The sequence below is a fragment of the Podarcis tiliguerta genome, assembly GCF_965153285.1.
Source record: "Podarcis tiliguerta genome assembly, chromosome: 4".
Classification (NCBI taxonomy): domain Eukaryota; kingdom Metazoa; phylum Chordata; class Lepidosauria; order Squamata; family Lacertidae; genus Podarcis; species Podarcis tiliguerta.
The window spans coordinates 2941606-2968956 of record NC_139537.1 but is presented as its reverse complement, the minus strand read 5'-3'; the positions used below and the strand labels follow the sequence as shown (position 1 = coordinate 2968956).

The following is a 27351-nucleotide window of genomic DNA, read 5'->3' as shown; positions in this document are numbered from 1 at the left end:
ACAAAAAAACCCTCGGAGTGGTTTGCAAAGAGAATAAAACAATAAAATTGGTAGTAAAAACAGCTCTTTAATGCAGTCAAAAGATAAAAACAGCCATAAACTAAAAACAAGTTGAAACATGCTCCAACCTTCTACATGTCTGGGGAGGCTTGTCTAAGCAAGAATGTTTCCAGGGTACAGAGAAGGCACCCACCCGATGTCAAGAGGCAGAGAGTTGCAGAGTGCGATTGCTGCCACCTTAAAAAAAGATTTCATACACATGCATAATGGGTATTGTGTGGCAACCGTAGCAATGCCAGTGATGCAGATAAAAGCACTGGAGTGGGCGCATATGGGGTCAGGCCATCTTGCAGGTACATTCTCCCAAAGGGAGAAGGTTTGAGGCTGCTGGAAGTACAGCACCTCATTGCAGTGGTGATTTGCTGAGAGGATGGAGGCATTTCCATGCCCCTGCCTACGGGAATGAGTCTGATCATGTGGCGTGTCTTCATATCAGCTCTGAACCTTCTGAGTTGGCCCTGAATTAGTGCCTCTCCATGTGGTCGGGCTGATACTCCTGACAAGCAAGCAAACAAGCATTTATCTATCTCCTAGGTTTCTTTCCTGCCCTTCACCACAATGTTCCAACAATAAAATACCCAACTATAGAAGAAACGGTTGCAGTCACAAAACAAGAAAGCCTAAAGACAGTTAAGATCAGCCCCACATATAAATACAATACAAACGCTTAAAAGCAACTCCATATATAAACACAGTTTTCAAAGGTCCCAGTAGCGATGCGGGAGTGAGATAAATTCCTCCAGGCGTTGCAGCCGCTGTGCATTATTCTCGAGAAGAAGCATTTCCAGCAGCTTCCTATCTGGGGGCTGCAACAGGAGGTGTGGTTAAAAATAAATAGTTGAGCACACTCCCAGAGTTGATGGGAGCTGATCCTGAATGAAAATGAATGAATGAATGAATGAATGGCCTAGCCTGCATCTCTTGGATTCAGATCCCCCCTCAGTAGATGAGATTTGCAGTCCAGTTATCTCTGGAGGGCAACAGCCCCTGCCGCAGCAGATGCCATTGTGGCTACCAGGCAACCTCTTCCTTCGCTGGCGTCAGAGCCGCGTGTTTTTGCCCAGTGGCTTTGCATCACACCTCAGTGGCCTGGGCCGATTTTTCCAAGAAGTCAGGAAGCCCAGTCCATGTGAAATGTACACAGAGATCAGAGGCCTGAGTTGTCTTGCTGGTTCTGAAAATGGCCACGTTGCTTTGATTTGCTTTCCGCGTCTCATTCTGGGAAATATCAGAGGGCACGCAGAGCTCCCTGAGTTTTATCGGTGCTGAAAGGCTCCCCGTGAAAACAAAGAGCCTTTTGTTCTTTTAACCGCTTGAAACTTGTCTGTGGATCAAAACAATTGTTCTCACTTGGCACACTTGTCTGGCTAAGTTGATTTTTTAAAAGAAATAAACAAAAAGCTTTTACACCTTGAAGGGATATGTAGAGATGATCTTTCCAGATAAAATACAGTCTTTGATCGCACTGTAGTGCACATATTGTTCATAATAGAATGATGCAATGGAAAACCTACACCTGGATCCATAATTGTCTAACGGTGGACCATCATAATGGCATTTTTTAATCTGTGTTTTCTGGAAACGGTGGAATACATTTTTGCTTTTACAAATTTTTTCAGCTGTACAGAAAGATCTCTGCCTTAGATGTGCTATTTGTAAACCTGTGACCAGTGGTTTTTTGCTGTTTTTAAGGATATGACTGTAAATTGCATTTGGACATAGAATCAAAGAATTGTAGAGCTGGAAGTAATCTAAAGGCTCATGTAGTCTAACCCCCTGCAATGCTGGAATATGTGTGGAAGGCAACTAATTAATTACTGTAACTGTAATACAGCCATACCTCTAGTTGCGTTTGCTTCATGTCGTGGATTTTTGGGTTGTAAATGTGGCAAACCCAGAAGTGTATGCTTCCGTGGTTTGCTGCGTGCGCATGAGCGCAGAAGCATTCTGCACGCTTCACACATGCACAGAAGCACTCTATTGCACTCTGTGCTTGTGCAGAAGCGCTGCTTTAGTTGCGGACTTTTTGGGGTGCGAACGGCACCCCGCAACGGATCGTGTCCGCAACTAGAGGTACCACTGTACACCCTGCTCCCCTGTGGAAAACTAAGGCAGCATGCCACCCAGGGCTGACCAGAGTTGTGGGCTCCCTCTGAATTTCCAAAGCATCTGCCACAATAAATCTGTCTAAGATGCCCTCTATCAAAAAAATGTTCATTTAATAATAATAATAATACAGTGGTGCCCCCGCAAGACGAATGCCTCGCAAGACGGAAAACCCGCTAGACGAAAGGGTTTTCCGTTTTGGAGGTGCTTCGCAGGACGAATTTGCTATGGGCTTGCTTCGCAAGACAAAAATGTCTTCCGATTCCTGGGGGTTTTTTTCCGCTCCCTACCCCCTTTATCTAAGGCACTAAGCTGCTAATAGCCTTTTAGCGGCTAATCCGCTAATCCCTTAAGCCTTTAATAGCCGCTAATAGCCGCTAAACCGCTAATAGCGCTAATCCGCTAATCCGCTAATGGGCTTGCTTCGCAAGACGAAAAAACCGCAAGACGAAAAAAAGAGACTCACGGAACAGATTCTTTTCGTCTTGCGAGGCACCACTGTAATTAATAATAATATTTTATTATTTATACCCCGCCCATCTAGCTGGGTTTCCCCAGCCACTCTGGGCGGCTTCCAACAAAATATTAAAATACAATAGTCTGTTAAACTTTAAAAGCTTCCCTAAACAGGGCTGCCTTCAGATGTCTTCTAAAAGCCTGGTAGTTGTTTTTCTCTTTGACATCCAGAAGGCCCTCGGTGCTGGACCTCAGTGTCCGAGCAGAACGATGGGGGTGGAGAAGCTCCTTCAGGTATACTGGACCGAGGTATAATAATAATATTTATACCCCGCCCATCTGGGCGACTTGCAGCGTATCTAAAAACATAATAAAATTTCAAACATTAAAAACCTCCCAATACAGGGCTGGCTTCAGATGTCTTCTAAAAGTCAGATAGTTGTTTATTTCCTTGACATCTGATGGGAGGGCATTTCGCAGGGCAGGCGCCACCACCAAGAAGGCCCTCTGCCTGGTTCCCTTTAACCTCACTTATCACAGGGAGGGAACAGCCAGAAGGCCCTCAGAGGGCTAGATGAGCTTGTTCCCTTACCTGTTGGTATTCTACTTTGGGGCTTTATTTTATTATAAAAAAGAATCACACACTCTTAACTGAGCTGAATATTGTGAGGAAGACAACAACAACAACAGAGAAGTAAAAAGCTGGCATTCTGTGTCCAAAGTTTAGTAATTTATGTTTTGTTTGAAAATGAGAGTAAGCGTTGTGGAAATGTTGGGCTTCTGCAGCTGAAGTGCCACTTCCAACTGGCAACGTTTAAAAGCAGAATTTTGCTCCAGATGTTTTTATATGACTCGCCAGAGAGATAAAAAAAGGGGGGGGGCAAGGCAGTTCCTTGGCTATAAATGTGACGGGGTCTGCTGAACAGACAGGTGAAGAGATGAAAGTATGTGCTTGTTAGCTGTGCTCTGACAGAACTGAAGGCCTGATGTGTGGGGCAGAGACCCATGGAGGGCTTGCACAATGATGAAGAGTTTGGATTTGATATCCCGCCTTTCACTCCCCTTCAGGAGTCTCAAAGCGGCTAACATTCTCCTTTCCCTTCCTCCCCCACAACAAACACTCTGTGAGGTGAGTGGGGCTGAGAGACTTCAGAGAAGTGTGACTGGCCCAAGGTCACCCAGCAGCTGCAGGTGGAGGAGCGGAGACGCGAACCCGGTTCCCCAGATTACGTGACTACCGCTCTTAACCACTACACCACACTGGCTCCCTGTATGCACAATGATGCTTCGAAATCGAACACAATTTGGGCTTGGACTGCGGAACCCTTTCCACTTCAGTGGGGACGGGGGACGTCTCTTGAATACCTCCCTCCTTAGAGCTTTTAACAGACGTGATCGGCTCCTCTTTCTCCTCCCCTCCACGCCAAGCAAAGACCCACCTGGCCCAGCAGCATCCCTCTCCTTCTTCCCAGTGGGAAACCCTTTCGTTCTTGCGCTGCTTCCTTTCTGCCTTCTTGGACAGACCCCAGTGTACTTCTGAAGCACTGCAGCAAAAGAGAACATGCACTTTGTATTAGGGTGCCTTTGAAACCTAGACACGTAGAAATTGTACAAATGAAGCCATGATAAACCGGACAAACGAGTTGAAGGGAAGAGTGGTGTTGTTGTTTAGTCGTTTAGTCGTGTCCGACTCTTCGTGACCCCCTGGACCAGAGCACGCCAGGCACTCCTGTCTTCCACTGCCTCCCGCAGTTTGGTCCAACTCATGCTGGTAGCTTCGAGAACACTGTCCCACCATCTCGTCCTCCGCCGTCCCCTTCTCCTTGTGCTCTCCAACTTTCCCAACATCAGGGTCTTTTCCAGGGAGTCTTCTCTTCTCATGAGGTGGCCAAAGTCTTGGAGCCTCAGCTTCACGATCTGTCCTTCCAGTGAGCACTCAGGGCTGATTTCCTTCAGAATGGATCGGTTTGATCTTCTTGCGGTCCATGGGACTCTCAAGAGTCTCCTCCAGCACCATAATTCAAAAGCATTCATTCTTCGGCGATCAGCCTTCTTTATGGTCCAGCTCTCACTTCCATACATCACTACTGGGAAAACCAGAGCTTTAACAGTGATCCATGAAGGGGGGAAGAGTGTTAAATGGTCTAAAACCTACCTCTCTAAAAGAAGAGTATGAATTTCACCACCACCCCTCCTTTCCCCCCACTTCTTCCTGACATTACACTGTACTCAACACAAATGTCTCATAACAAATGTAACTGATCTGTGTAAAAAAACTTTACAACTCTACTAGGGCCTGGAGATCCAGGGGGGTCCCACCCAAACTTCAACCCCGTTACCATTGGGGGGAGGAATTTGTCAAATTTGCAGATCATTTCTGAGCATATTTAAGGGAACTTATTATTTCCCTGTATGCATTAGTGTGGTGCCATTTTTTCCGGAACTTTTTACAACATTTGAGAAAAGAAATGGCATTAAGGAATTTTCAAAGTGACAGGGTATAAAGCACATTGCAAACTGTGAAACTCTCCTACAAGAAGCCGTGGCGGCCACCAACCAGGGAGGCTTGAAGAAAGGACTAAGCAGATTCATGGCTACGTTTTGCCTCCGCTGTCAGAGGCCAGATTCCTCTGAGTTCTGGTTGCTTGGAATCACAGTTGAGTGGGGCATTAAGTAATCACTTGTAGGCTTGCAAGAGCCAAGGGGGAGGAGAAGGGCATGTGAGTCCTGGAGATGCACAAAGTCTTTATAAACTAATCAGTGTTCTTGTAAACTGTTCGGAGATCAGATGACAGATGTCAGAGAAATGCCAGGGTGCGCTGAAATCTGATTAAAGGCATACTTTTCTGCCTTCCAGAGTTGGTTTTTCTTTTAAAATGTACATGCACTCTGCGTGTACATCTGATGTTAATTCTTTTCTGGCCTTCTATGATAGCGAATATTTTTCTTTTTATGTATTGCCTGTAATCGGCAAAGATTCCCCAAATGCTTTGACAGTTGTATAATCGTGTTGTCGTGCTGTTGTGGGCAGCTAGCCCTGTACGCGAGGGGAAAGATATCTTAGTTTGGAAAGCTCTAAGCTCTCCACCAGAGAGAATCCTAAGTCGCTAAGAGGGCGGTGAGCCATTGACCATGGCTTTAAACTACAGCTGCCTCTGCCATCTTGGGGTGTAAGATGTCTTAATCCAGGAGGGTTGGATTCCAGGTGCTTTTGTGTGCAGATGTGTTTCATACTTTCAGTTCCTTGCACAAAGGATCCTGGTCACTGCAGGTGGGGCTACCATAGCGCCGTGAATCTTTTGATTGCCATTTGGGATAAAATCCTAGTCGGTGTGCTTGTTTTTATGCTCAGTTCAGCGCAGGGGGACCAGGCCACAACCAAGTGGAAAGAGCAGGTCAGAGAGTAAATGAATTGAGCTGGGGAAAGTAGCTCCAATGAAGTGAGGCAGGTGGGACTTACTGCTTCTGGCAACCCAGGCAGCTTCTGGGAGTGGTAAACTCCTGGAGCTTCCCTCTGACCCCAGCACAACTGACACAGGAGCATCACAAGCTGAGGCCCATCTCATGTGCCTCTTAGCTGGGGATGCATCGGCCTGGACTCTCCCTATCTTTGCATGCAAACAGACCCTGTTTTGTGCATGTAGTCTCTTTGGCGATCCCTTGTAGCTGAGCAAGATCCATAAACACAGTTTTGAGTCCATAAGTGACAGTGGAGCCAATTCTGGGGACATAGGTTTCTGGGTGAGAGTTGCTCACGGTGAGGGTTTTCCAAGCATGCCTTCCTCTTAGCACGTTTCTCCCTTTCATCCTGAGTTTGAACTCTGAACTTAAACTGCATGTAATAAGGTCCAGGTATCCAGTCCAGGTATCCTTGCAGGCAGCCTGCAAAGCAGCTCTTAATTCAAACTTTCTGACGGTAAGAGCTACTCAACAGTGGAGGTGGTGGACTTTTCTTCCTTAAGAGGTTTTGAAGCAGAGGATGGATGCTGTGGATGCTTTCGTTGAGATCCCTGCATTGCAGGGGGTTGGACTAGATGACCCTCGGGGTCCCTTTCAACTCTGCGATTCTATGAAATGACAAGAAAAGAGATTCCAACTGAAACATTGGGAGGAGCTTTTTGAGGGCAAGAGCTGTTTGACAGACTCCCACTGGGAGGTGGTGAGCTCTCCTTCACTGGAGGTTTTAAAAGAGAGATTGGGGGCCCATTTGCCAGGGTTTCTTTCGTTGAGATTCCTGCCTTGCAGAAAGTTTGGACCAGAGGACCAACTCTACAGTTCTGTGATTCTTTTTGTTGTTGTTGTTAAATAATTTTTATTCATTTTCAGTTACAAAAGTCCAATATAAGCCATATTATATCAATACCAAATTACAATGCCAATTCAAATACAGATCAATCACATAGCCAAATACCGTATTTTTCGCTCTATAAGACGCACCAGACCACAAGACGCACCAAGTATTGGAGGAAGAAAACAAGAAAAAAAATATTCTAAATCTCAGAAGCCAGAACAGCAAGAGGGATCGCTGCGCAGTGAAAGCAGCAATCCCTCTCGCTGTTCTGGCTTCTGGGATAGCTGTGCAGCCTGCATTCGCTCCATAAGACGCACACACATTTCCCCTTACTTTTTAGGAGGGAAAAAGTGAGTCTTATAGAGCAAAAAATACGGTATAAAATTTAAGTGGCCCTACAGTTCTATGATTCTTATTGGGGTGGGGCTGGAGAGGTAGACTTTTCACAGAGCAAATCATCCCTGCCAGGGTGTTGCTGCCTGGCTGATCTGCTTGCTTTCCTGGGGGCCTGGGTCTCTCTCCTCCTCCTGCCCCTTAGCAAGGCAACCTCTTCTCTTAACAGGGTCTGTGGCTAGACCATGGCCCGTTCCTTTGCACCTGCACTGTCTTGTCATGCCCTCCTTGGATTTTGCCCTCTTTCCATTGCTTTCATTCTAAGCTAAAGATCAGAGCCACCCAGGATATTTTTAGTTTCATTACTCTATTTATAGGCTGCCTTTCATCCACAGCCACACCCAAGATAGTTTGCAATGAAAACAAAAGCCTGGTGCTTGCTTTGTGTGGGCAAACACGCCTCCTGGCCGTCCTCATTCAAAATGTCCCTCTTCCCATTCCTCAAAGTTCAAGGTGATCACCTCATGGCTTCTTCATAATTCAGCCGTCTTCCAGCTCAGGGTTTGGAGGTTGGCATATCGCACTTATTTTACAGATGTGTATGGAAATTTTATTGGTCTTCAGACCCTTGCCCCAAGGCACCTTGAGTGGTGAAGTCTGGCAGGAGTTTCACCCGCAGAGTTTATTAGTGGCTTTCAGCAAAAGTGTGCATTGTTTAAATAGCATCCAGTTGGCTTCCGCGGTTCGTCTTTGCCTCTCTTCACGTTAGAGGCGTGGGCTATGTGCCGTATGCTAAGGAAGGCCATCCGAAGAAACTGCAAAATGTGGTGCATCTCAAAAGGTGCTGGCAAACTAGAAAACTGGCTGCACCCAGTGCACATTGATTCCAACGTCTGCCAACCTAGCAGTTCGAAAGCATACCAGTTCAAGTAGAAAGGTACCACTGTGGTAGGGAAGGTAAACGGCGTTTCCGTGCGCTCTGGCTTCTGTCACAGTGTCCTGTTGCGCCAGAAGCGGTTTAGTCATGCTGACCACATGACCTGGAAAGCTGTCTGTGGACAAACGCCGGCTCCCTTGGCCTGAAAGCGAGATGAGCGCCGCAACCCCATAGTCCTCTTTGTCTAAACTGCCCAGGGGTCCTTTTCATTTACCTTACCTATATTGGTTGCCGCAATACTCTCTTCTTCAGAGACAATTACTTTCTTCTATGATTCCCAGGCTGTGCCATTCAAGCAGCTGGTTTAGTAAGAGCTGGAAGTTGTGGGGCTTGAGGAGCTGACCCCCTGGCAAGTTAAAGGGGGGCACAAGCCCTCTTGGGTGGATTTCACTGCCTCATGAGTTCATCTAGCAAGAGAAGGGACTACACAGAAAGTGGTGCCTTTCCTCCTGAGGAAATTTACATCTGAAGAAAGGTTGTAGCGTTGGGGACCTTATTAGAGAAAAGACGAGTAAAGAGGTGGAATAATAAAAGTTTATAAAAATGAGAGGGAGGACTGAGATTTGGATACGTTTCGCGGTTCAGACTGTGGGAAGCTGTAAAATCAAAATTACAATTCGGAAGACAATTTGATCATTTTTTTATTTTAGTTTTTTATTTTCATTGGATTATTATTTGATATGTTGATTGGATGTTTTTTATTGGAAAATTAATAAATGCTCTAACAAAAAATAATAATGAAAGTTTATAAAATTATGCGTTGCATGGCAGAAGCAGGTAGAGAAAAGTTTTAGTTCTCTCTCTCTCTTATAACACTAGAACTTGTGGACATCCCATGAAGCTGAATGTTGGAAGATTCAGGAAAAATAAAAGGAAGTCCTTCTTCATGCAGCACGTAGATAAACTATGGAACTCACTCCCACAGGAGGCAGTGATAGCTACTTGGGTGGCTTTAAAAGAGGATCACATGAATGCATGGAGAAGGAGAGGGCTATCAATCACTACTAGCCATGACACCAAGCTCTGCCTCCAGAGTTGGAGACAGCAATGCCTCTGAATCCTGGTTGCCAGAAACCACAGGAGGCGAGATCCTGCTTGGATCCTGCTTGCGGATTTCCCTTTGGGGCAGCTGGGCAGCCTTTGTGAGAACAGGATACTGGACTAGATGGGCCATTGGCCTGATCCAGCAGGCCCTTCTTATGTTCTTATTGTGCTTCTTGGCAAGAAGGGTTTGTACCGTTGAGAAATACTTGGTCACCAGCCCATTGGGCACAATCATGACTGTTCACAGGGGTTTTTTTGGCCTCTATTTTCTTCAGATCCACCAGGCCCAATGTATGACCCACCAAGTCCAACAAGGCACCCCACCATCCATGAATTGTGACCTGAGCCCTCCTATTTTGCAGCCCCCAGACAAGCAGCGACAGCACCAGGTCTGCGAAGCTGCAGGGGGTTCCACCATGCACGATGCTAGCTGCATTTCTCTTGGCGGGTTGCAAGTTGCGCAGTCTGGTTCTGTGGGTTGCGGTGCTTTGTTCGAGACCTGTAGAAGGAACAGGGCAAGCACCCAAAAGACATGCAGAGGAGGGGGAATAGGAGAGGGCTGTCTGATGCCCTCAGCTGGGGAGTCCTCAGATGTTGTATTTTTATATGCTTGCAAAGAGAGAGAGACTTTCTGCCTCTGCTGAACCAGAGCAGGAGGGACTGCATAGTTTTTGTGTTGGGCTATGAATAGATAAATCCTCCCATAAATGTAGAACTATAAATACTATAAAAAGAGAGTTTCCGGCCAGTCCGCCTGTGAGGAAATGGCTCTGTTGGTGTGGCCAGAAAGTGTTTGGCCAACAATACTCATCTCCAGGAATGTGTGCTTGGCCACCCTTCTTTTGTATTTTTTTTTTTATTATATATAATATTTATTAGATATTTTATAGTTACAAAAAGAAAGAAGGTAAAAAAAGGGGAGAGGGGAAGCCAATACAAAAATTCAACAAACAATACATCAAAGATTTAAAAAAACAATACAACAAAATAACGAGAAAAAACAAAAACATTTAAAAACACATCCAAATTTCATATCTTTATCTTTCATTTGCTTGTTTCCTCGACTTCCTCGCACCTCCCTTTTTTGTATTCTAATTCAAATTAACTGGTTCAGCAAATCCTTTCCCTCTTTCTCAATTTTTTTGATCTATAATTTATCTTAACCCAGTCTTACTTTAAATTTTCCAGTTTAGCCCATTAACAATCAATTTTTGCATAATCCTTAATAACATTTCTGCTAAAACCATATAACTTCATTCCAGTATTCTTCTAACATTCATTATTTTTGCAATATTTCTGTAAATATAATTTAATTTTTTTCCAATCTTCTTCCTTCGTCTCCCTGGTCTCTGATTCTGCCGGGGCCACCCTCCTTTCGTAGCTGGGCTCTGCCGGGCAGGCTAGTGCGCTCTTTCGAGGTGGGACGTCCAAAGGGTTCAAGCCTTGGGTGCGATTCCTAAGAAGAGCAAAGGAACGACGGCTGCCACAAGCAAGAATGGATTCATACCTGTCGTTCTGTTTCTCGGTTGAAAGTGATCCCTTACAGCCCTTGCATTTGTTCTGTTTTGAGAAAGCTGGAACCCTTTGTCCACCTCTAAATGCTTTTGAGCCCCAGCTCCTGCTGTTTTTAGCTCGATTATATTAACTGGAGCATGAGAACCAGGAAGCGAAACGGGTAGCACAAAGTGGGCAAAATTGAGATAAGTTGCCTGACTCAATTAGATTAATTCGTCAATTAGATTCCCATCCCCTCCAAGGCCCAATGAGTTAGGCTCAGAGTACACAGCCAAGCAAGACAATTCTTTTAATAAATGCAAATTGTATTCTGACAAACCAAGGTGAGATACCCCGAAACGCATGAAGAAGGTTAGGAATGCTCCCCAGCCCAGCGCTCTAGTAATCAGTTCGCAAACAGAACTGTTTATTAGCAAGGTGTAATTGTGGCCCCCACATGTACTTAAATGAACCAGTTTTGCATTGCTCTTTGCACTATTCTTGCTGATTTGCTACCGGTCCAGGTTCAAGGTGTTGCTAGTAACATGCAAAGCCCTTAACAACTTGGGATAAGTTTAGCTGCGAGATCTCCTTACCCTCGTGTATGCCCACTTGACCTCTTTAGTCTTTGGAACTGGCACTGTTGTTACAAGTGCCACAATAATACTCATTTCACATTTGTAAGAATTCAGTGTTTTTGTGTGGCAGCTCCTGCACTTTGGAACTCCCTGCCTGTTGATGTCAGGCAGGCGCCATCACTGTACTCTCTTCAGGGCCTGCTAAAAGCATTCTTGTTTAGGCAAGGCTACCAGATATTTGGGACGCGGGTGGCGCTGTGGGTAAAACTTCAGCGCCTAGGACTTGCCGATCACATGGTCGGCGGTTCGAATCCCCGCGGCGGGGTGAGCTCCCGTCGTTCGGTCCCAGCTCCTGCCCACCTAGCAGTTCGAAAGCACCCTTAAGTGCAAGTAGATAAATAGGTACCGCTTACTAGTGGGAAGGTAAACGGCGTTCCGTGTGCTGCTCTGGTGCCAGTTCGCCGGAGCAGCTTCGTCACGCTGGCCACGTGACCCGGAAGTGTCTTCGGACAGCGCTGGCTCCCGGCCTCTAGAGTGAGATGAGCGCACAACCCTAGAGTCTGTCAAGACTGGCCCGTACGGGCAGGGGTACCTTTACCTTACCAGATATTTAGAAAGTTGATGCAAGTTCAGTCTGTTTTTAGGCTATTGCTGTCTTAACTTTTTGAAAGTCATAAATTATTGTTTATTGTTATTAATGATAATTTTATTTAACTGTTTTGCACATTGCATTATTTTATTTTTTTTACAATCAAGCAGAGTATAAATTTCATGAGAATAATAATTGCAAGGGGTTGGACTAGGTTACTGTTTGGGTCCCTTCCAACTCTGCTATTCTATTAACCTATTAAATAAATAAATCTATTAATTAAATAAATTAATACTTGCCAAGGAGCTGTAGGTGGGGCACAAGTCCCCCCCCCCCTCTTTTAATCCCCATAGCAGCCCTGTGTTGTGGCTGAGAGACAGTGACTGGCTCAAGGTTTATTGGGGGGGGGATTTGGGGGGGACATGTGTTGGGATCCACAATGTGAAAGAAATGCCCTTCTTCCGGGGGCCTGGCACTTGCATTGGCAGCTGCTCTTTAGCAAGTTTGGCAACTGGTTCATTCAGCTCAGTATTGTCAACTCTGACTGGCAGGGCTCTTTCCCAGCCCTGTGTGAGAAGCCAGTGGGGGAGACTTTCCTCAGGCAGCTGAGCTGCAGCCCCCTGCTAACACTTTTCTAAGCAGCTGCCATTGTTTTGGCCGGTGGGCAGATTACCCTGCAGAAAAGGTGAAAATATTTTGAACAATCCAAGGAATGTATATGGGCAAGCCTGTGGGCTGGGCTTTGTTGACCTTAGGGCTCCCCTCCCCTCGCTGCTCTTGCCAAAGCACAAAGCACAGAAAGCTGGCCTGTTTTTCCTAGGTTAAGTCTGCATTGCACTCAGCGGCCGTTGCCGAGAAGCACTCTTCAGGTGGAACTCTGCACGTGCCCCATAACTGTTTGTCAGTTTCGGCTTTGCTCTGATCAGTGGTGCCATTGCAGACAATTAGAGAATGCAGCACTAGTCAGCGCAAGGTATTTTCACACACTGGCAGCTGTGCATAGAATTGAATGTTCATATGGAATCCTATGAAGCAGTTCAAGGGGTCCGCAGAAAACAATTTAGCAATGGCAGACAGGTGTACAGAATGTGTGGTTTCCTTGGGGCTGAAGCCTTGGGATGTGCATGCACTGCTCTGGCCATTGTCCTAGAAGCCCCCTCCCCTTCTTTCCACCCCTCACAGTGCTTTCCACATGCCTGGCATGGAGAACGTGGACGGAGAGAGGTTTATCTCCCTATCTCATGACACTAGAAGCTGAATGTTGGAAGATTCAGGGAAAAAGAAAGAACTTCTTCATGCAGCACATCGTTAAAATTAGGAAACTCTCTCCCGCAGGAGGCAGTGATTGCCACCAACCTGGATGGCTTTAAAAGAGGATTAGACAAATTCATGGAGGAGTTGAGGGCTACTGATGGCTCCTAGCCCTGATGCCTATGCTCTTCCTCCCTGGTCAGAAACTGCAACGCTCCTGAATGTCACTTGCTGGAAACCATAGGAGGGAAGAGGGCTCTTTGTGGTCAGATCCTGCTTGTTGGTTTCTCACAGGCCTCTGGCTGGCCACTGTGAGAATAGGATGCTGGATGTAGAAGGCATTGACACAAATTTCGAGAATCTTTTTGGTCCACAGTTGCACAGTTTTGGCATACAGTCGTACCTCGTTTTGCGGCTGGGATCCGTTCTGGAGCCCCGGCTGCTAGCCGAAAAGGATGCAGGGCAAAGAGCTGTGTCTGCGTACGCGCGGGGGAGCGGTTTGCGCTTCTGCGCATGTGCGAGTGGCAAACCCAGAAGTAACGCATTCTGGTACTTCCAGGTTTGCTGCGGACGTTCGCCAGAATGGACGCTAGACGAGGCGGACGTATTACTGTACTGTGGAAGCTAAGATTAATCTTTATTTTGCATTGAAACTTGTTTTTAAGACTTAGTGACACTCACACAAACATCCCAGAAAGGTCCTCTAATTCTGGGGTTCATGCTAGACTTTCTGGGTTCATCGAAATTTTAAAAAGCAGAAATTTGAAGTGGATGCTACACTCAAGTTCTTGTAGTGCCTTCTGTCTGAGATTGCAAGACAGGAGGGTGACAGATATTGCACCCCTTCAGAAAGGCAGAATATATGAACTGTGTTACTTCCCTCTGAGGGATGAAATGTGCTGGCCTTGTGTGATATATATGAGTTTCCTTTTAAGTTCTTCTAAATCCTCTTCAGACATTAGGTAAAGCTGCAAGGAGCTTGCTTTAATGGAGTCAGGTCAGTGGTCAGTCTAGCGGCATAAGACTTCACCAGGTCCAAGCCTCCGCTGCTTTCATGGGAGGTTTGGCTGCTTACAGCTGAAACTGTGCAGATTAAAACCTTGCGCTCTCACACTTTTGCCTTGACCCAAGGCCCTAAAACCCCCTGCAGTTCCACAGGAGGGCAAGTTTGAGCTTCAGCCAAGATCCAGTGGCAAAACCGCATTTGCTTTTGCAAGTTTCTCCTGAGTGATTCATCAGATCCTGTTATGTGGTTCCTTGGCTTTCTTCGCTTTTCCTTCTTCTCGTTACCTTTTCAAATGATTATTAGCTCCTCATGGCTTTGGCTTTTTACGTGGGCTGTGGCTGACAGGAGCTGCTGACTCACTAAAGGCTGCTGAAGTCTCTCCCCCTGCCACCGGTTTCCACCCACCTCTGGCTTTCCATCTCTGACATTCAGGTGTAAAAGTGTTTATACAACATTTCCCTGCAGATTGAGCAAGAACCGGTCCATTTGCCCCAGTCCTTGTTTCTGGGTTCTGGCTATGGGATATGTCAGGAGGTCCCAGCTTCTTTCCACTGTGTGGTCTTGGGCAACCCAGTCAGATGGGCGGCATTTGAATGATAAAATAATAATAGCAATAAACAATGCCACTTATTGATAGCTTTTCCAGTAGTGCAAAGTCACCAACAACAAGTCATGCAGGAGGTTGGACTTGATGACCCTCGGAATCTCTTCTATGAGTCTATGAAAAACACTAGACAACAGTTTCTCCATTCCATGCATAATTTTACAAACTTCTATCATGTCGCTTCCCACTTGCCTTTTCTCTAAACTAAAAAGCGCTAAACGCCACAACCTTTGGGGAGAGGGGAGTGTCGCTCCAGCCCCTTGACCATTTGGGTGGCCCTTTCTTGAACCCTTTCCAGCGCTGAATCTTGCCCCTGCTGGCCTGCTCCCTGCTTCCCTGTTTGCAGGGGAACTCACAAGACTCCATTTAACGTGGAGCAGCTCAGGCCGAAAATATTTCAGAAATGAAATCGGATCCCTGGATGACAGGAGGAAAGGCTTGGTGCAGAAGCCTGCGGGGCACATTCCTGGTTCTGGGACCAGGCCCTGTCTTCCCAGGCTTGCGTTGTGGTGGAATTGCAGGAGTCGGAGCTTGCCAGGTGATTGAAACAGAAAGGTTATGTGAGTCAGAAGAAAGCAGCCGGAGGAGGGGCTGCAAGAGACGTGGGTTTATAATGGCACTCTGAGACATGGTCTGGTATGGGGAGGTTTCAGGCGTGGCTGTTCTTGTTTGGACAGGAGACGGCATTAGAAGTTGCCTCTGGGCAGCAAAACTGGGGCTCCGTCATTCTAGAGAAGATGGCCTGGTTTAAGGCTGCCGAGAGACCCAAATTATTCCCTCCACTGTAATGCCACTGAATGCATCCCACCTTTGACAGGGAAGTGCAGATCTTCGTGACACCTCTTTGCCGGTTGTTCTTCTTCTGTTTTTTATATATCTTAAGTGGCTCTTGTTTTCTAACATCTCCCTTCAGAGAGCTCAGGGTGGCTTAAGCATAGTGCCTGGGTGGTCTTTTGTCTTTAGCTAGACTTTCAGCAATAAGAACATAAGAATTTGTCCTATCCTCTTATAAAGTCATCTCGGGCGCTGGTCATCATTACCTCCTGTGGGAGCAAGTTCCACAGCTTAACTATGTGCTGTGGAACGATGCGTAGAAATTCGTCATGTGTCCCCAAGTCATCCTGAAGGGCCATCTCCTCGCCTAGCAGTTCTAGTGGCCGAAACAAACATTCCTGGAGGTTCCTGGGTTGCAACTGTTTGAAAGAGCTGGAGGGAAGGTGTTTGGTGAGAGATGGGGAGGAAATCTGGCCGGGTGCCGGGCTTTGTATATACATAGCATTCTGCTTTTGTGTGGCTGTGTACTTAAAAACCACATGCGCAAACAAAGCCCTTCTCCAGTCCAGCGTACAGGAGGTCCTGCGCATGAAGTTCTGCCGCTTGGGGGGTGGAGATCCTAGCGTGTTTGTTCTTTCCGGCTATACAGATTGTACTGCTGAGGGCGGGAGAAGAAGGGGAGGAAATGGCTGGGTAATTCAAGGAAAGCATAACTCTGCTCTTAAACCTGCCTGCGTGCCTTCCCTTCCATCCCTTTTCTTTCTTGGCTTTTGCACCACAGAAAGGCTCCCCTGCAGCGCCGATCTGCTTTGCCAGGCTCAGAGCTCAGGGAGCTTTTGACGGAAGTGGATTGTGCTTGAGCTGGAGCAAAGTGGCACTTGCCGATAACGCGGCGAAAACCCTTGGCCAGGCTCCAGTTGTTCCTGTGTCAGCACAGCGTGCTCTGGGCGAGGCTGGCATTTTCTGTTTCCTCTGCAGAAGATGACGGCGAGGCGGTTTGTTCCTGCTTTCCCTGCCCAGTTGTCACACGGGGGGGGGGGGTGTGTTCTTTGGAGCTTCGTGGGTGGGAACCAAAAGGCACACAGCCGTTAAAACAGTGAGGATGCATGCAGAAGGACCCGGGTTTAGTCCCCGGCATCTCCAAGTGATAAGGTCTGAGACTTTGGGCAGCTGCTGATGCCAGTCAGAATAGACAGCTCTGGGAGAGATGGGATGGTGGTCAAACACAGTGTGTGGCAGCATTATAGGTTTTGGGGTACATGATATTATTCTGTAGCTTAGAATAATAGAATCACAGAATTGTAGAGCTGGAAGGGTACCCAAGGGGCATCTAGTCGCAACTCCCTGAAAGGCAGACATCACAGCTCAAGAATCCAAGACTGGTGGCCACCCCAACCTCTGCTTAAAAGCCTCCAAGCAGGGAGAGTCCACCACCTTCTGAGGATGTTAAGCAGCTCTTGTCTTTGGGGTCACGAAGAGTTGGACACGACTAATCGACTAAACTGCAACAACCACCAGAAAGTTCCTCCTAATGTTTTGTCAGGACCTCCTTTCTTGTAAGTTGAATCCACTGGTTTGGGTCCTCCCTCCTGGAGGAGCAGCAGAAATCCAGCTTGCATCCTTTAAATTGGTGGCCCTCAGTTGTTTCTGTGTTTACCCTCTGGAGGCCGTACACCCACGTCAGTGTTAGAAACTCAGATATGAAAGCTAGGAGCTAAATGGCACCTTCAACCTAGGTTATGGGTGCAGCAAAGGAATGTCTAGGCGCACCTTTTTACAACAAGCTGAAAATGAATGAACTGCAGCTAAAATATTATGTTCATTTCCCCTGCCCACCCCCCTAATATTCTTAAGAGGGTCTCTTCTCCAGTCTTCAGAGAGTGACTGGAAGTGGGGAGGCAGAAAAAGGTCCTCTTTTCCTTCCACTCTGCAGTTTTACTTTGAAATCTTAGGCGCTGTATTGCACCCAGAGCTCACAAACTGCTTGCACTAATGAAATTCCCTGTCACAAAATGCGCCTAGAGCAATGAGAGTTTCGAACTCTGGCCTATGTGGAATATGTGAGTGCACTGAGTGAGACAGGGACCCTGGTTGCTCCGTCCCTAAAGAGCCCCAAGCATAGGTGGGACCTAGAAACTCTTGGGGGTTGCCTGCAAAGGGGCATTGCTCTTGTGCTTGCCTTGGCCTTCCCCCTGCTTTGATGTCAAGGAGCCTTCACTTCTCCAATCACTCTCTGTGCAGCCTGGTGCTCTCTGGGTCTTACCTGCTTAATTTAGAATGGCTTCCAGCCAGTTCCTTGGGCCCTTTTGCAGCAGAAATAGCCATACGGACTACTTTGTCATTAAATATGCTCAACCTTCATGCTTCCAGATGTATCAAGGATTTCTTCCCCTGCGTGTAAATGAGTGGCACTTGTGCAAGAGCAGATGGAGGCCGTGTGGGACTTGAGCCGGAAATCCCTAGTTGGGGAAGGGGCTGTAGCTCCTGGGAGAACAACTGCTTGGATGCAGGAGGTCCCTTGTTCAATTCCTGATACCTTCAGGTAGAATCATAGAGTGGGAAAGGGACCCCAGAGTCATCTAGTCCAACCTTGTGCAATGCAGGAATCTCAACCATTATTATTATTAATAATGGTTAATACTCCTCACCTGGAGTACTGCGTCCAGTTCTGGGCACCACAGTTCAAGAAGGACACTGACAAACTGGAATGTGTCCAGAGGAGGGCAACCAAAATGGTCAAAGGCCTGGAAACGATGCCTTAGGAGGAACGGCTAAGGGAGCTGGGCATGTTTAGCCTGGAGAAGAGGAGGTTAAGGGGTGATATGATAGCCATGTTCAAATATATAAAAGGATGTCACATAGAGGAGGGAGAAAGGTTGTTTTCTGCTGCTCCAGAGAAGCGGACACGGAGCAATGGATCCAAACTACAAGAAAGAAGATTCCACCTAAACATTAGGAAGAACTTCCTGACAGTAAGAGCTGTTCGACAGTGGAATTTGCTGCCAAGGAGTGTGGTAGAGTCTCCTTCTTTGGAGGTCTTTAAGCAGAGGCTTGACAACCATATGTCAGGAGTGCTCTGATGGTGTTTCCTGCTTGGCAGGGGGTTGGACTCGATGGCCCTTGTGGTCTCTTCCAACTCTATGATTCTATGATTCTATGATTATTTATTGAATTTGTATATTGCCCTATACCTGGAGGTTCTTTCTAATGTTTATTCAGAATCTTCTTTCTTGTCATTTGAATCCACTAGTTTGGGTCTTGCCATCTGGACCAGCGGAAAACAAGCTTGCTCCCTCTTGCATGTGACAGCCCCCTTGATATGTGAAGATGGCTATCATATCTCCTCTCAGTCTCGGTCTCTTTTCCAGGCTAAACATACCCAGCTCCTTCAACAGTTTCTCTTAAGGCTCGGTTTCCAGACCCTTAGTCATTTTGGTCGCCCTCCTCTGCACACCTTCCAGCTTGTCAACACCCTTCTTCAATTTTGGTGCCCAGAACTGGACACAGTATTCCAAGTGTGATCTGACCAAGGCAGAAGTGAGTGGTACTATGACTTCCCTTGATCTGGACCCTATACTTCTGTTGACGCAGCCTAGAATAGCATTAGCCTCTTTTGCGGCTGCATCACATTGTCAACTAATGTTCAGCTTGTGGTCTTCTAAGACCCCTGGATTTTTTCTGCAGGTCAGGTGTCCCTCATCTAATATTTGTGCATCTGGTTCTTCCTGCCTAAGTGCAGAACCTTGCGTTTGTCCCTATTGAAATTCACTTCAGATATTCAGCAGGTGCCTTTTGTGCCAACTTCTAAATGCCTGCTGAAAACTTTGCTATTCTACCAGACCTATGCAGGCAATTGAGAACACACAATGCTAAAGTGATGTCTGTTTTTAACTCTCTTTATGGCTTTTAGTGTATGGTTTTATTGCTGTAAACTGCTTTGGTGTATTTTTTATGGCGCAGTGGTATGCAGATTTATTTATTTTTTATAAATAAGGAGTGGGTGGCACATTCCTTGAGAGCTGCTTGGGGTTGCAACAGCTCTCAAGGCATGCCTAGAGAATTTGGGGTGCAGATTTTTAATTCATGTGTTTGCACGGGTGCTCTTAGCTGTGGTTCTATGATTTAGTTCTGTGATTCTACCTCCAGGAGATTCTGCCTTAATACACAGATGCACATTAGAGCTCAGATAAATTGAAGACTCCATCCCCCCTCCAAAAAGCTTAGCATTTTTGTGTGCCCTTCTTGGAATTTTATTTTTTTAAATCTTTTTTTATATATATAATTTTTATTCAGTTTACAAATAAAACAAATTGATACAGTTCATACAATTTTGTACATCCGATCTCTCTTTTTTAGACTTCCCTCAACTTGGCTGGTACTCCTTCCCTTCTTAATTTCTTACACATTTCTGAAATCTCACCTAATTATTTATAAATTAAATCTTAATTCACTCAAATTCTAACATTTCTTTTTTACAGAGCTTCATTAAAGCTTACAAGCATTATTTGTTTTTCACTTACATTATGCATATATTCTGTAAACTTTTCCCAATCTTCTGTAAATCTCTGATCTCGATCTCGTCGATTTCGAATTCTTCCTGTCAGTCTATCAAGTTCTGCAAAGTCCATCATCTTCATTCTCCATTCTTCCAATGTAGGTAACTCTTCTTGCTTCCATCTTTGAGCCATCAGTATTCTCGCTGCTGTCACTGCATATAAAAATAATTTCCTATCTTTCCTATTTATCTCATTCCCTACAATACCAAGTAAGAGTGCTTCTGATTTCTTAAGGAATTTTATTTTTTTAAAATGTTTGGTTATGTTCTCTCCCCACCCCCTTCTACCTCACTTTGTTTTTCTGGGATTCTATAACAAGTTTTAACTTTTTGAGATAAGTTTCCCTCTTGGCCGCCTTTCCAGAATGAATAAACCAGGGCACCAAGGGTGGTGCTTCAGCCCAAGCTTCGCTGCTTCCTCCCGGCCTCCTTTTATTATTCTGAAGTGCCTCTTGGGGTAGCTGGCCGTGAAGGATTTAAGGCAGCCCTTTTCGAGTGCTGATAAAGATAATATCCAAGAGAATTAAGACTGCCTCTGAGGACAAAATCCATCTGAAACCAGTAAGCCGGAAAGGGAAATGCTAGGCGTTGTGCAACCGTGGATTGTGCCCCAGCTAAGGAGAAGAAATTTGAATAATGGGCACATAATGTTTTGATGGCATTGATAGTTGCCATGTGAGCTGTGCGACAACAGTATGGTGCCTGGCTGCCCTGGGGTGCTACGGAATGGGTGGGGGTGCCCCCCAGAGACTTGGTCCACTTCCATGGGGGTCACTTAACCATAGCTCAGCCCTTTCTTAAAAGGGTTGCTCATTCTGCCTCTTTGCTGACAGTCAGGATGGTTAAAAAGCCATTGAAAGATGGGTTGGTTTCAGCCTTTCACGGTATGCACTCGTGTCTGTTGGATTTCTAGCCTCCCTGAGTGGTGTGTCTCAAGCTCCTGGTTTTGTAACTGTACAGATGTGACTGCAGTAGCAAGGCAGCACACCCCCAGATGGAAGGATCCCACGCTGCTTTTGAATAATTCCTGCGCGGAGGTTCCTCAAGTGCAAGGCAGCCACTGGATATGATCTCTGCTCTCGGCTGGTGTTCCCGCTTATTTATTTGTTTTAAACCACAGTGGCCCACCACACACAGCCAAACCATAAATTAATTTTTTTAACAACACAGTTTACAGAAAACAATCAAACACCGAAACAGCAGTAGGAAAAGCAGCAGCAATCTCCAGCTGCAACTCCGGTCAAAGGGAGAGAGACAATGAAAGCAGCCAGCACAATAAAACTCCCACCTGCACAAAATAAGCCACATTGAAAAGAAAAGGCTTTAAAACATGGAAGGAGGGGCAAGCTTGTTTTCTGCTGCTCCAGAGCGGAGGACCTGAACCAGTGGATCCAAATGACAAGAAAGGGGATTTCAGCTAAACACGAGGAAGAACTTGACCGAGGAACGGACTACCTCAGAAGGTGGAAGAGGGTTTCAAACAGGGTTAGATGCCCAACTGTCTAGGATTTTTGAGCTGTGATTCCTGCATTGCAGGGGGTTGGACTAGATGACCCTGGGGTCCCTTCCAGCGCTACAGTTCTGTGATTCTGTGAGCAGTAGCATTACCACCATACAAACAGAAGGTAAAAAAAAGAAGAAATGGGTCCCTGAATGCTTTTACTGTATGATTTTGTTTTTATTGCTGTAAACCGATTTGATATATTTTTATGATACAGCGCTGTGCATTTTTGGAAACAAAACAATGGGTACCTGCCAGCTTTGCCCCCCCTTTCTTTCCCGTTGCACTCGCTTCCTCTATAGTTGCCACCCCCTTCCCCACCTACTTGGGGTTCTCATGCCTTTGATAATGGCGTGACAGATAGGGCTGGGCAATATCTGGTTTCCAGCACTGGGATGTATCACCAGCTAAACATCACAATATACCAATATACCACAATGTCTGAAATAAGGATGGAGCTACAGGTATGTAGAGGCATTGGCTGGCTGCACAGTTTTCCCCGCACCGTGATTTTTGCTGCCGCTGGCTCTTGTGATTTCCTGCCCCCTGCATGAGGCAGGAGACAGCTAGGCCTGCAGAGTTAGCAGGGGCTGCAGGCATCAAGAGAAGCATTGGCTGGCTTCATTGTGGTTTTTGCATAGCACACAAACACATTCATGATTTGTGATATATTGCCAGGTCAAAAATATCACGATATTTTGATACCACGATAGGGACTTCCAACTGGTTTTGGACGGTATATCAATATATCGCCCAGCCCTAGTGACAGGTAGACCTGCTGCTTTGCTCACTCCTGGCAGCCATAGCAGGGAAAGGGAGGAACAGATGAGTTTCCTGGCTAAGGATGCTCCAGATTCCTCGTGCCTGATGGGACTTGCAGGGGTGTTGCTCTTGGGTACAAATACAGAAAGCGGAACGACTTGCCCATAGGGTGCTACAGTTGGGCTTGTCTCGCCGTTTTTAAAGGCACGAGAATCTAGGTTAACAAGATAAACAAGATGCCTTCATCACATAACTCCCCTATGAGGGCAGACTGCCATGATGGGTAGCGGTGAGGAGAATGCCAGGCTATAGGGTAGGTCTGTCCTAGACTGCATGCGAAGCGTGAAACTGGAGCAACAAGCACAACTCTCAGTCCAAACTCATGACTCTTGGCTCATGTGTCTTGAAAGTCATCCGAGTGTCTCTGGTCCCTCTTGGGGGGGGGGGGTGGAGCTGGCCTAATTCTCCTTGCGGGAAGCCGGCTGAATGAATGGGGGGGGGGGCGTCTCAGGAGTTGCAGGGAACTGGGATTGCACCTTTCTCCCTTGGGGACAGCAGGGAATAGAGCTGTAGCAGTGGCTGGAGGGCTGGGAGAGTCATCGAATCATAGGAGTTGTAGAGTTAAAAACCTCCAGCAAAGGAAAGCCCACCACTTTCCATGGTTGAGCAGCTTTTACAATCAGAAAGTTTCTAAATGTTTAGTTGGAATCTCCTTTCTTGTCCTTTGAATCCATTGGTTCAGGTCCTCTCCTCTGGAGCAGCAGAAACCAAGCTTGCTCTGCTGTTTTCTCAACAGTGCACCCAACTCCTCCCCCCCCCCTCCTTCCTGGCTGCCCACCCACCCACTGCTTTTATATAGACACCTGCAATTCCAGGCAAAGCATGAGCAAATCCTCCAGGGCTGTGCTGTGTGTCAGCCGGCTGAGCCTGTCCTCGGCAGACACCTGCGCTTGCAGAAAGTTGCCGCTCTCTGCAGTCCTCTGACTCATCAGGCCTCCTTTAGCTTTTGAAACTTGCTCCATATCGCAGCCTGCCGGTTTCTCCTTCGTGTTTCCTTTGCTCCTGGCTTGCCACCCAACAGCACATATTCAGCGGCACATATTTAAGCGACGCACGGAGGGAGCAGGGCAGGGCAGGAGAAGTCTACGTTTGAAACCTGAGAAGAGCTCCCTTGTTTAGATTTGCAGTGATTAGACACCTTGATGTTGGATTTGAGGGGAGGGGGGGAGGTCTGGGAATGCCAGAAATACACAGTCCTCTGTTGTTGGTGCTGTCAAGAGGCTTAGCGTCATTGTTCACCTTTCGCTTAAGGGCTCTTCCCTTTGCCTTGATCCCATTTTTGAGCTCTTGACAGGTCCTTTACATTCTTGTCTGTCTGCACAAGGTGTGTGATGTCCCTATAATGAGGGCAAGGCTTTTCCGGCCTTTGAGCAGGCGGTCTGGAGGTTTCTGTGGCTGCCGTCTGGTGCAAAACTGGGCACCGAAATGTGTTCTCTTGCTTGCATTACAGCCACCGGAGGTTTCCCCTAATCTGTGTACTGTTTGACTTGCTTCAAACTCAATAGCGCTGAAATCACTGGATCAAGCTCATCAGCTTTGTTGAATTAATTAAACTAAATAGTTTTAATTGGATTCTGGATAACTGTGCAATTAATGGTCATTGCTTTGAATTTTATTGTGCTGTTATCTTCCCTAGTGGGTTGTGCAAGCCACCCTTCCGAACAATGCTTTTTATAGGAGAGGGGCAGTGGGTGTGAGTTTGTGGAACCAAGCAGGCGGAGACCCCAAAATGTCTGGGAGCTGCTGCTCTAGTGCATCCCAGCAGCCTCTATGCCTTCCCCTCCTAGGTGTAAGGGGCACCAACATTTATGAAGTTTTGATGCCAGCTAAAAATGTGGTTATTCATCCAAGCATTTTAGCAAAGTGCTATCTTTTCTTGTTTTGTTTTAGGTTGTATTTAAACAAAATATTGTTTTATTGTGTTTTAATGTTGTTCCCTGTTCTGGGATTGTGAGGACAGCGAAGAGCAGCTTGTACAAAATCATTTGAATGAACCAAGGGAAAAAACCTGTGTTTAAAGCAATATCCTTGCTGCCTTCTGGAGTCAAAACGGATTCCCTCAACCCCTCCACACCCAGCCCGTTGGGTTAGGAACGCTTGTCTTTTGCAGGAAGGCAGGAAACTGCTGCTCCAAAGTGAAATCATGTAGCATTTCAGGAGCCAGGCTCAGTCTTGAAAGTTGTGTAGTAGCACCTCTGAGCATGTGTGGAGTGCCTTCCACCCCAAGCCGTGAGGCTTTATTGTTTGATTTATAGCACAAGTGCTCCCAGAGCGGCTTATATATCGCAAGACCGTCCCTATCCCTACTCTACCCCTATCCCCAGACTTAAAACACAAGGGAAAGGGGACAGGGAGGGAAGAGGAAAATCAGAACTCGGGCACCAATTTCTGTTGTTCCAGTAATGACCACCTGGCCCAGTTTGGGGGCAGGAGGTGTCTGGTGGAGAGGGGCCTCCAACACAGCTTGATGGAGGAAGCTTTCTTCTTCCTGTTTCTCCCACCGATGGAATGGCTGTGTCCCAAGTGACTGTCAAGTGGGGATCAGGCCTCATGCACTGGATTAGAGGTTAGCTCTTGGGGTGTCGCATGTCCCGGCTAGATTGACTCACCACTCTGCTTCCAAAAACGAAGCCCAATTGTGCTCAGTTGTCTCCAAAGGCCAATATCGTTTCCCCTCCCACCTGTCTGAAGAAGCGGCAAGGCCAAATGCCACGTGTTGGGGCGTGACTTAACCCTTTTCGCTTTTATCCTCCCTCCCCACAGAATTCTGCCGTATCGACCAGGCCTTGTGCCACAACGAAGACGAGCAGCTCAGCTTCGAGGCTGTCCTCAACATCCACAAGCAGATGGACGACGATGCCAATGGCGATGTTGACGTGGAGGAGAGCGATGAGGTGAGGGCACAGCAGAGGGCACCCCACTCTCTCGGTCTCCAGTCCCTCTCCTGACCTTCCCACTCCACTTAGTGTACATACGTTTCAGGGGACCCGGCACCCTCTCCCCACAGCACAGAGATTCTAAAATCTTACGTTGTAAACAGCCCTGGATGAAGGGCTGTATGCAAATTTAATAAACCAAGAAAGAGGTGACACAGTCAGCTTGGGTAGGAGGTGTCTTGGACTACAACTCCCATCAGCCCCAGCTAGCCTGGCCATCTGGGGGCACCAGGTTGGGGAAGCTGAAGTTAGGCTGAAGCTCTTGGCCACCTCCACCTGCACCACAGGAAGCAGTGCTGGCCAGCGACCTAGGTGGCTTTAAAAGAGGACTAGGCAAATTAAGGGACGAGGTAAAGGTAAAGCTAAAGGTACCCCTGCCCGTACGGGCCAGTCTTGACAGACTCTAGGGTTGTGCGCCCATCTCACTCAAGGGGCCAGCGCTGTCCGGAGACACTTCCGGGTCACGTGGCCAGCATGACATCGCTGCTCTGGCGAGCCAGAGCCGCACACGGAAACGCCGTTTACCTTCCCGCTAGTAAGCGGTCCCTATTTATCTACTTGCCCCCGGGGGTACTGCTAGGTTGGCAGGCGCTGGGACCGAACAACGGGAGCGCACCCCGCCGCGGGGATTCGAACCACCGACCATGCAATCGGCAAGCCCTAGGCGCTGAGGCTTTTACCCACAGCGCCACCCGCATCGAGGACGAGGAGAGGGCTATAAATGGGTACCTCCCAGGGTGGCTGTGCTCTGTCTCCATAGCTTGAGGCAGCCATGCTTCTGAATCCCAGTTGAAATCGCAGGAGGGAAAAGGGCTCTGGTGCTCAGGTCCTGCTTGTGGATTTCTCTTTGGAGCAAGAGAACAGGATGCTGGACTAGATGAGCCATTGGCCTGATCCAGCAGGCTGCACTTATGAACCATGCAAAGATTATGTTCAGCAAATCCTCCGTCAGTCCAGGACCCAATGCATTGCAGGGGGTTGGACTAGATGAACCTGAGGGGTCCCTCCCAACTCCACCATTTTATGAATTCTCTGAGTCTCCCCAGAGGACATCTGCCACCACCCAGCCTCCCCCATCTGGCTGCTATACTCTCCCCCCGCCAAGACGTTAGCCAAGAAGTTCCTAGCAAAAAAGGGGGAGATGATTGCTTGGTTTAAAACCAGCACAGGGCAACAACCTCCTCTCCCTTCCTGATAAGAATTTCATACGCTTAGAGATGAATGAGACACAGAAATAGGGGAGGTTTTCCGTTGTGCCGCTCTCTGCTTGTCTTTTGGAGCAAAAAGAAGATGGGAAATGCCAAGCCGCCCTTAAGCTCTTGAATTTTCTTATTGAATCCTTCCACCTGCTCCCTCCAGCTTTAGGGCAGTCGTAGTCCAGCTACTCTTAAGAGGCGGCATTTGTCCTCATGTATGTCTGTTGCATATCTTGAAAATGGAGAGCATGAGGAGGCCCTGTGTGTGTGTAGAAGCTGAGCCCGAGAGCCAGCTGCACACTCCTGCCTCCTGCGGCACTGGGACTTCCCTTAACCTTCCTTCTCTTAAGCTTTCTTCTGAAACTATGCCGCTTTCCTTCAACATTGTCAAAGCAGACGTGGGAAAGGAGCTGCAAAATGGCTGCAGGTGGTCTTCCATTTAATGTGCAATAAATAAGATGAAAAGCTTAGAGGAGCAAAGGAGGCCTTTGCACGGTGTTGAGAAAATAGATGGAGGGCTAAAAAGATTTTCTCAATACTCCAAGGTTAGTAACCCTGGTGTCCCAGGTCCTAGTTCAATACTCTAACCACTAACAGCACACTCCTGATGTTTAAAAGGGAAGCTAATCGCTCCCAGGGAAAAACCGGAAGCCTCTTCTTGAAAGAGATACATCTCCTCCACCTCTAATGGGTGAGTTGCCTTTGGGCGGCTGCATTTTGCATCCGCTGTCCATTTCCACGTGTAGGTTTTTGCCTTGTGATTTCTAAGCACCATCCTTGGAAGTACCACTAAGTAAGTGGCATTAATTCCAAATAAA

At 47.1% G+C, this 27351-nt stretch overlaps 1 protein-coding gene across 20 annotated transcripts in view; it reads left to right on the top strand.

Annotated features, from left to right (window-relative positions):
* The window catches only part of STIM1 (stromal interaction molecule 1), a 104358-nt gene that overhangs the window by 18740 nt on the left and 58267 nt on the right, over window positions 1–27351 (top strand). For all 20 annotated transcript variants that reach the window (XM_083436324.1, XM_083436312.1, XM_083436309.1 and 17 more), the window contains one exon: window positions 25165–25295. In XM_083436324.1, coding sequence (XP_083292450.1) covers window positions 25165–25295 — 131 coding nt within the window. The remainder of the gene's footprint in view (window positions 1–25164; window positions 25296–27351) is intronic.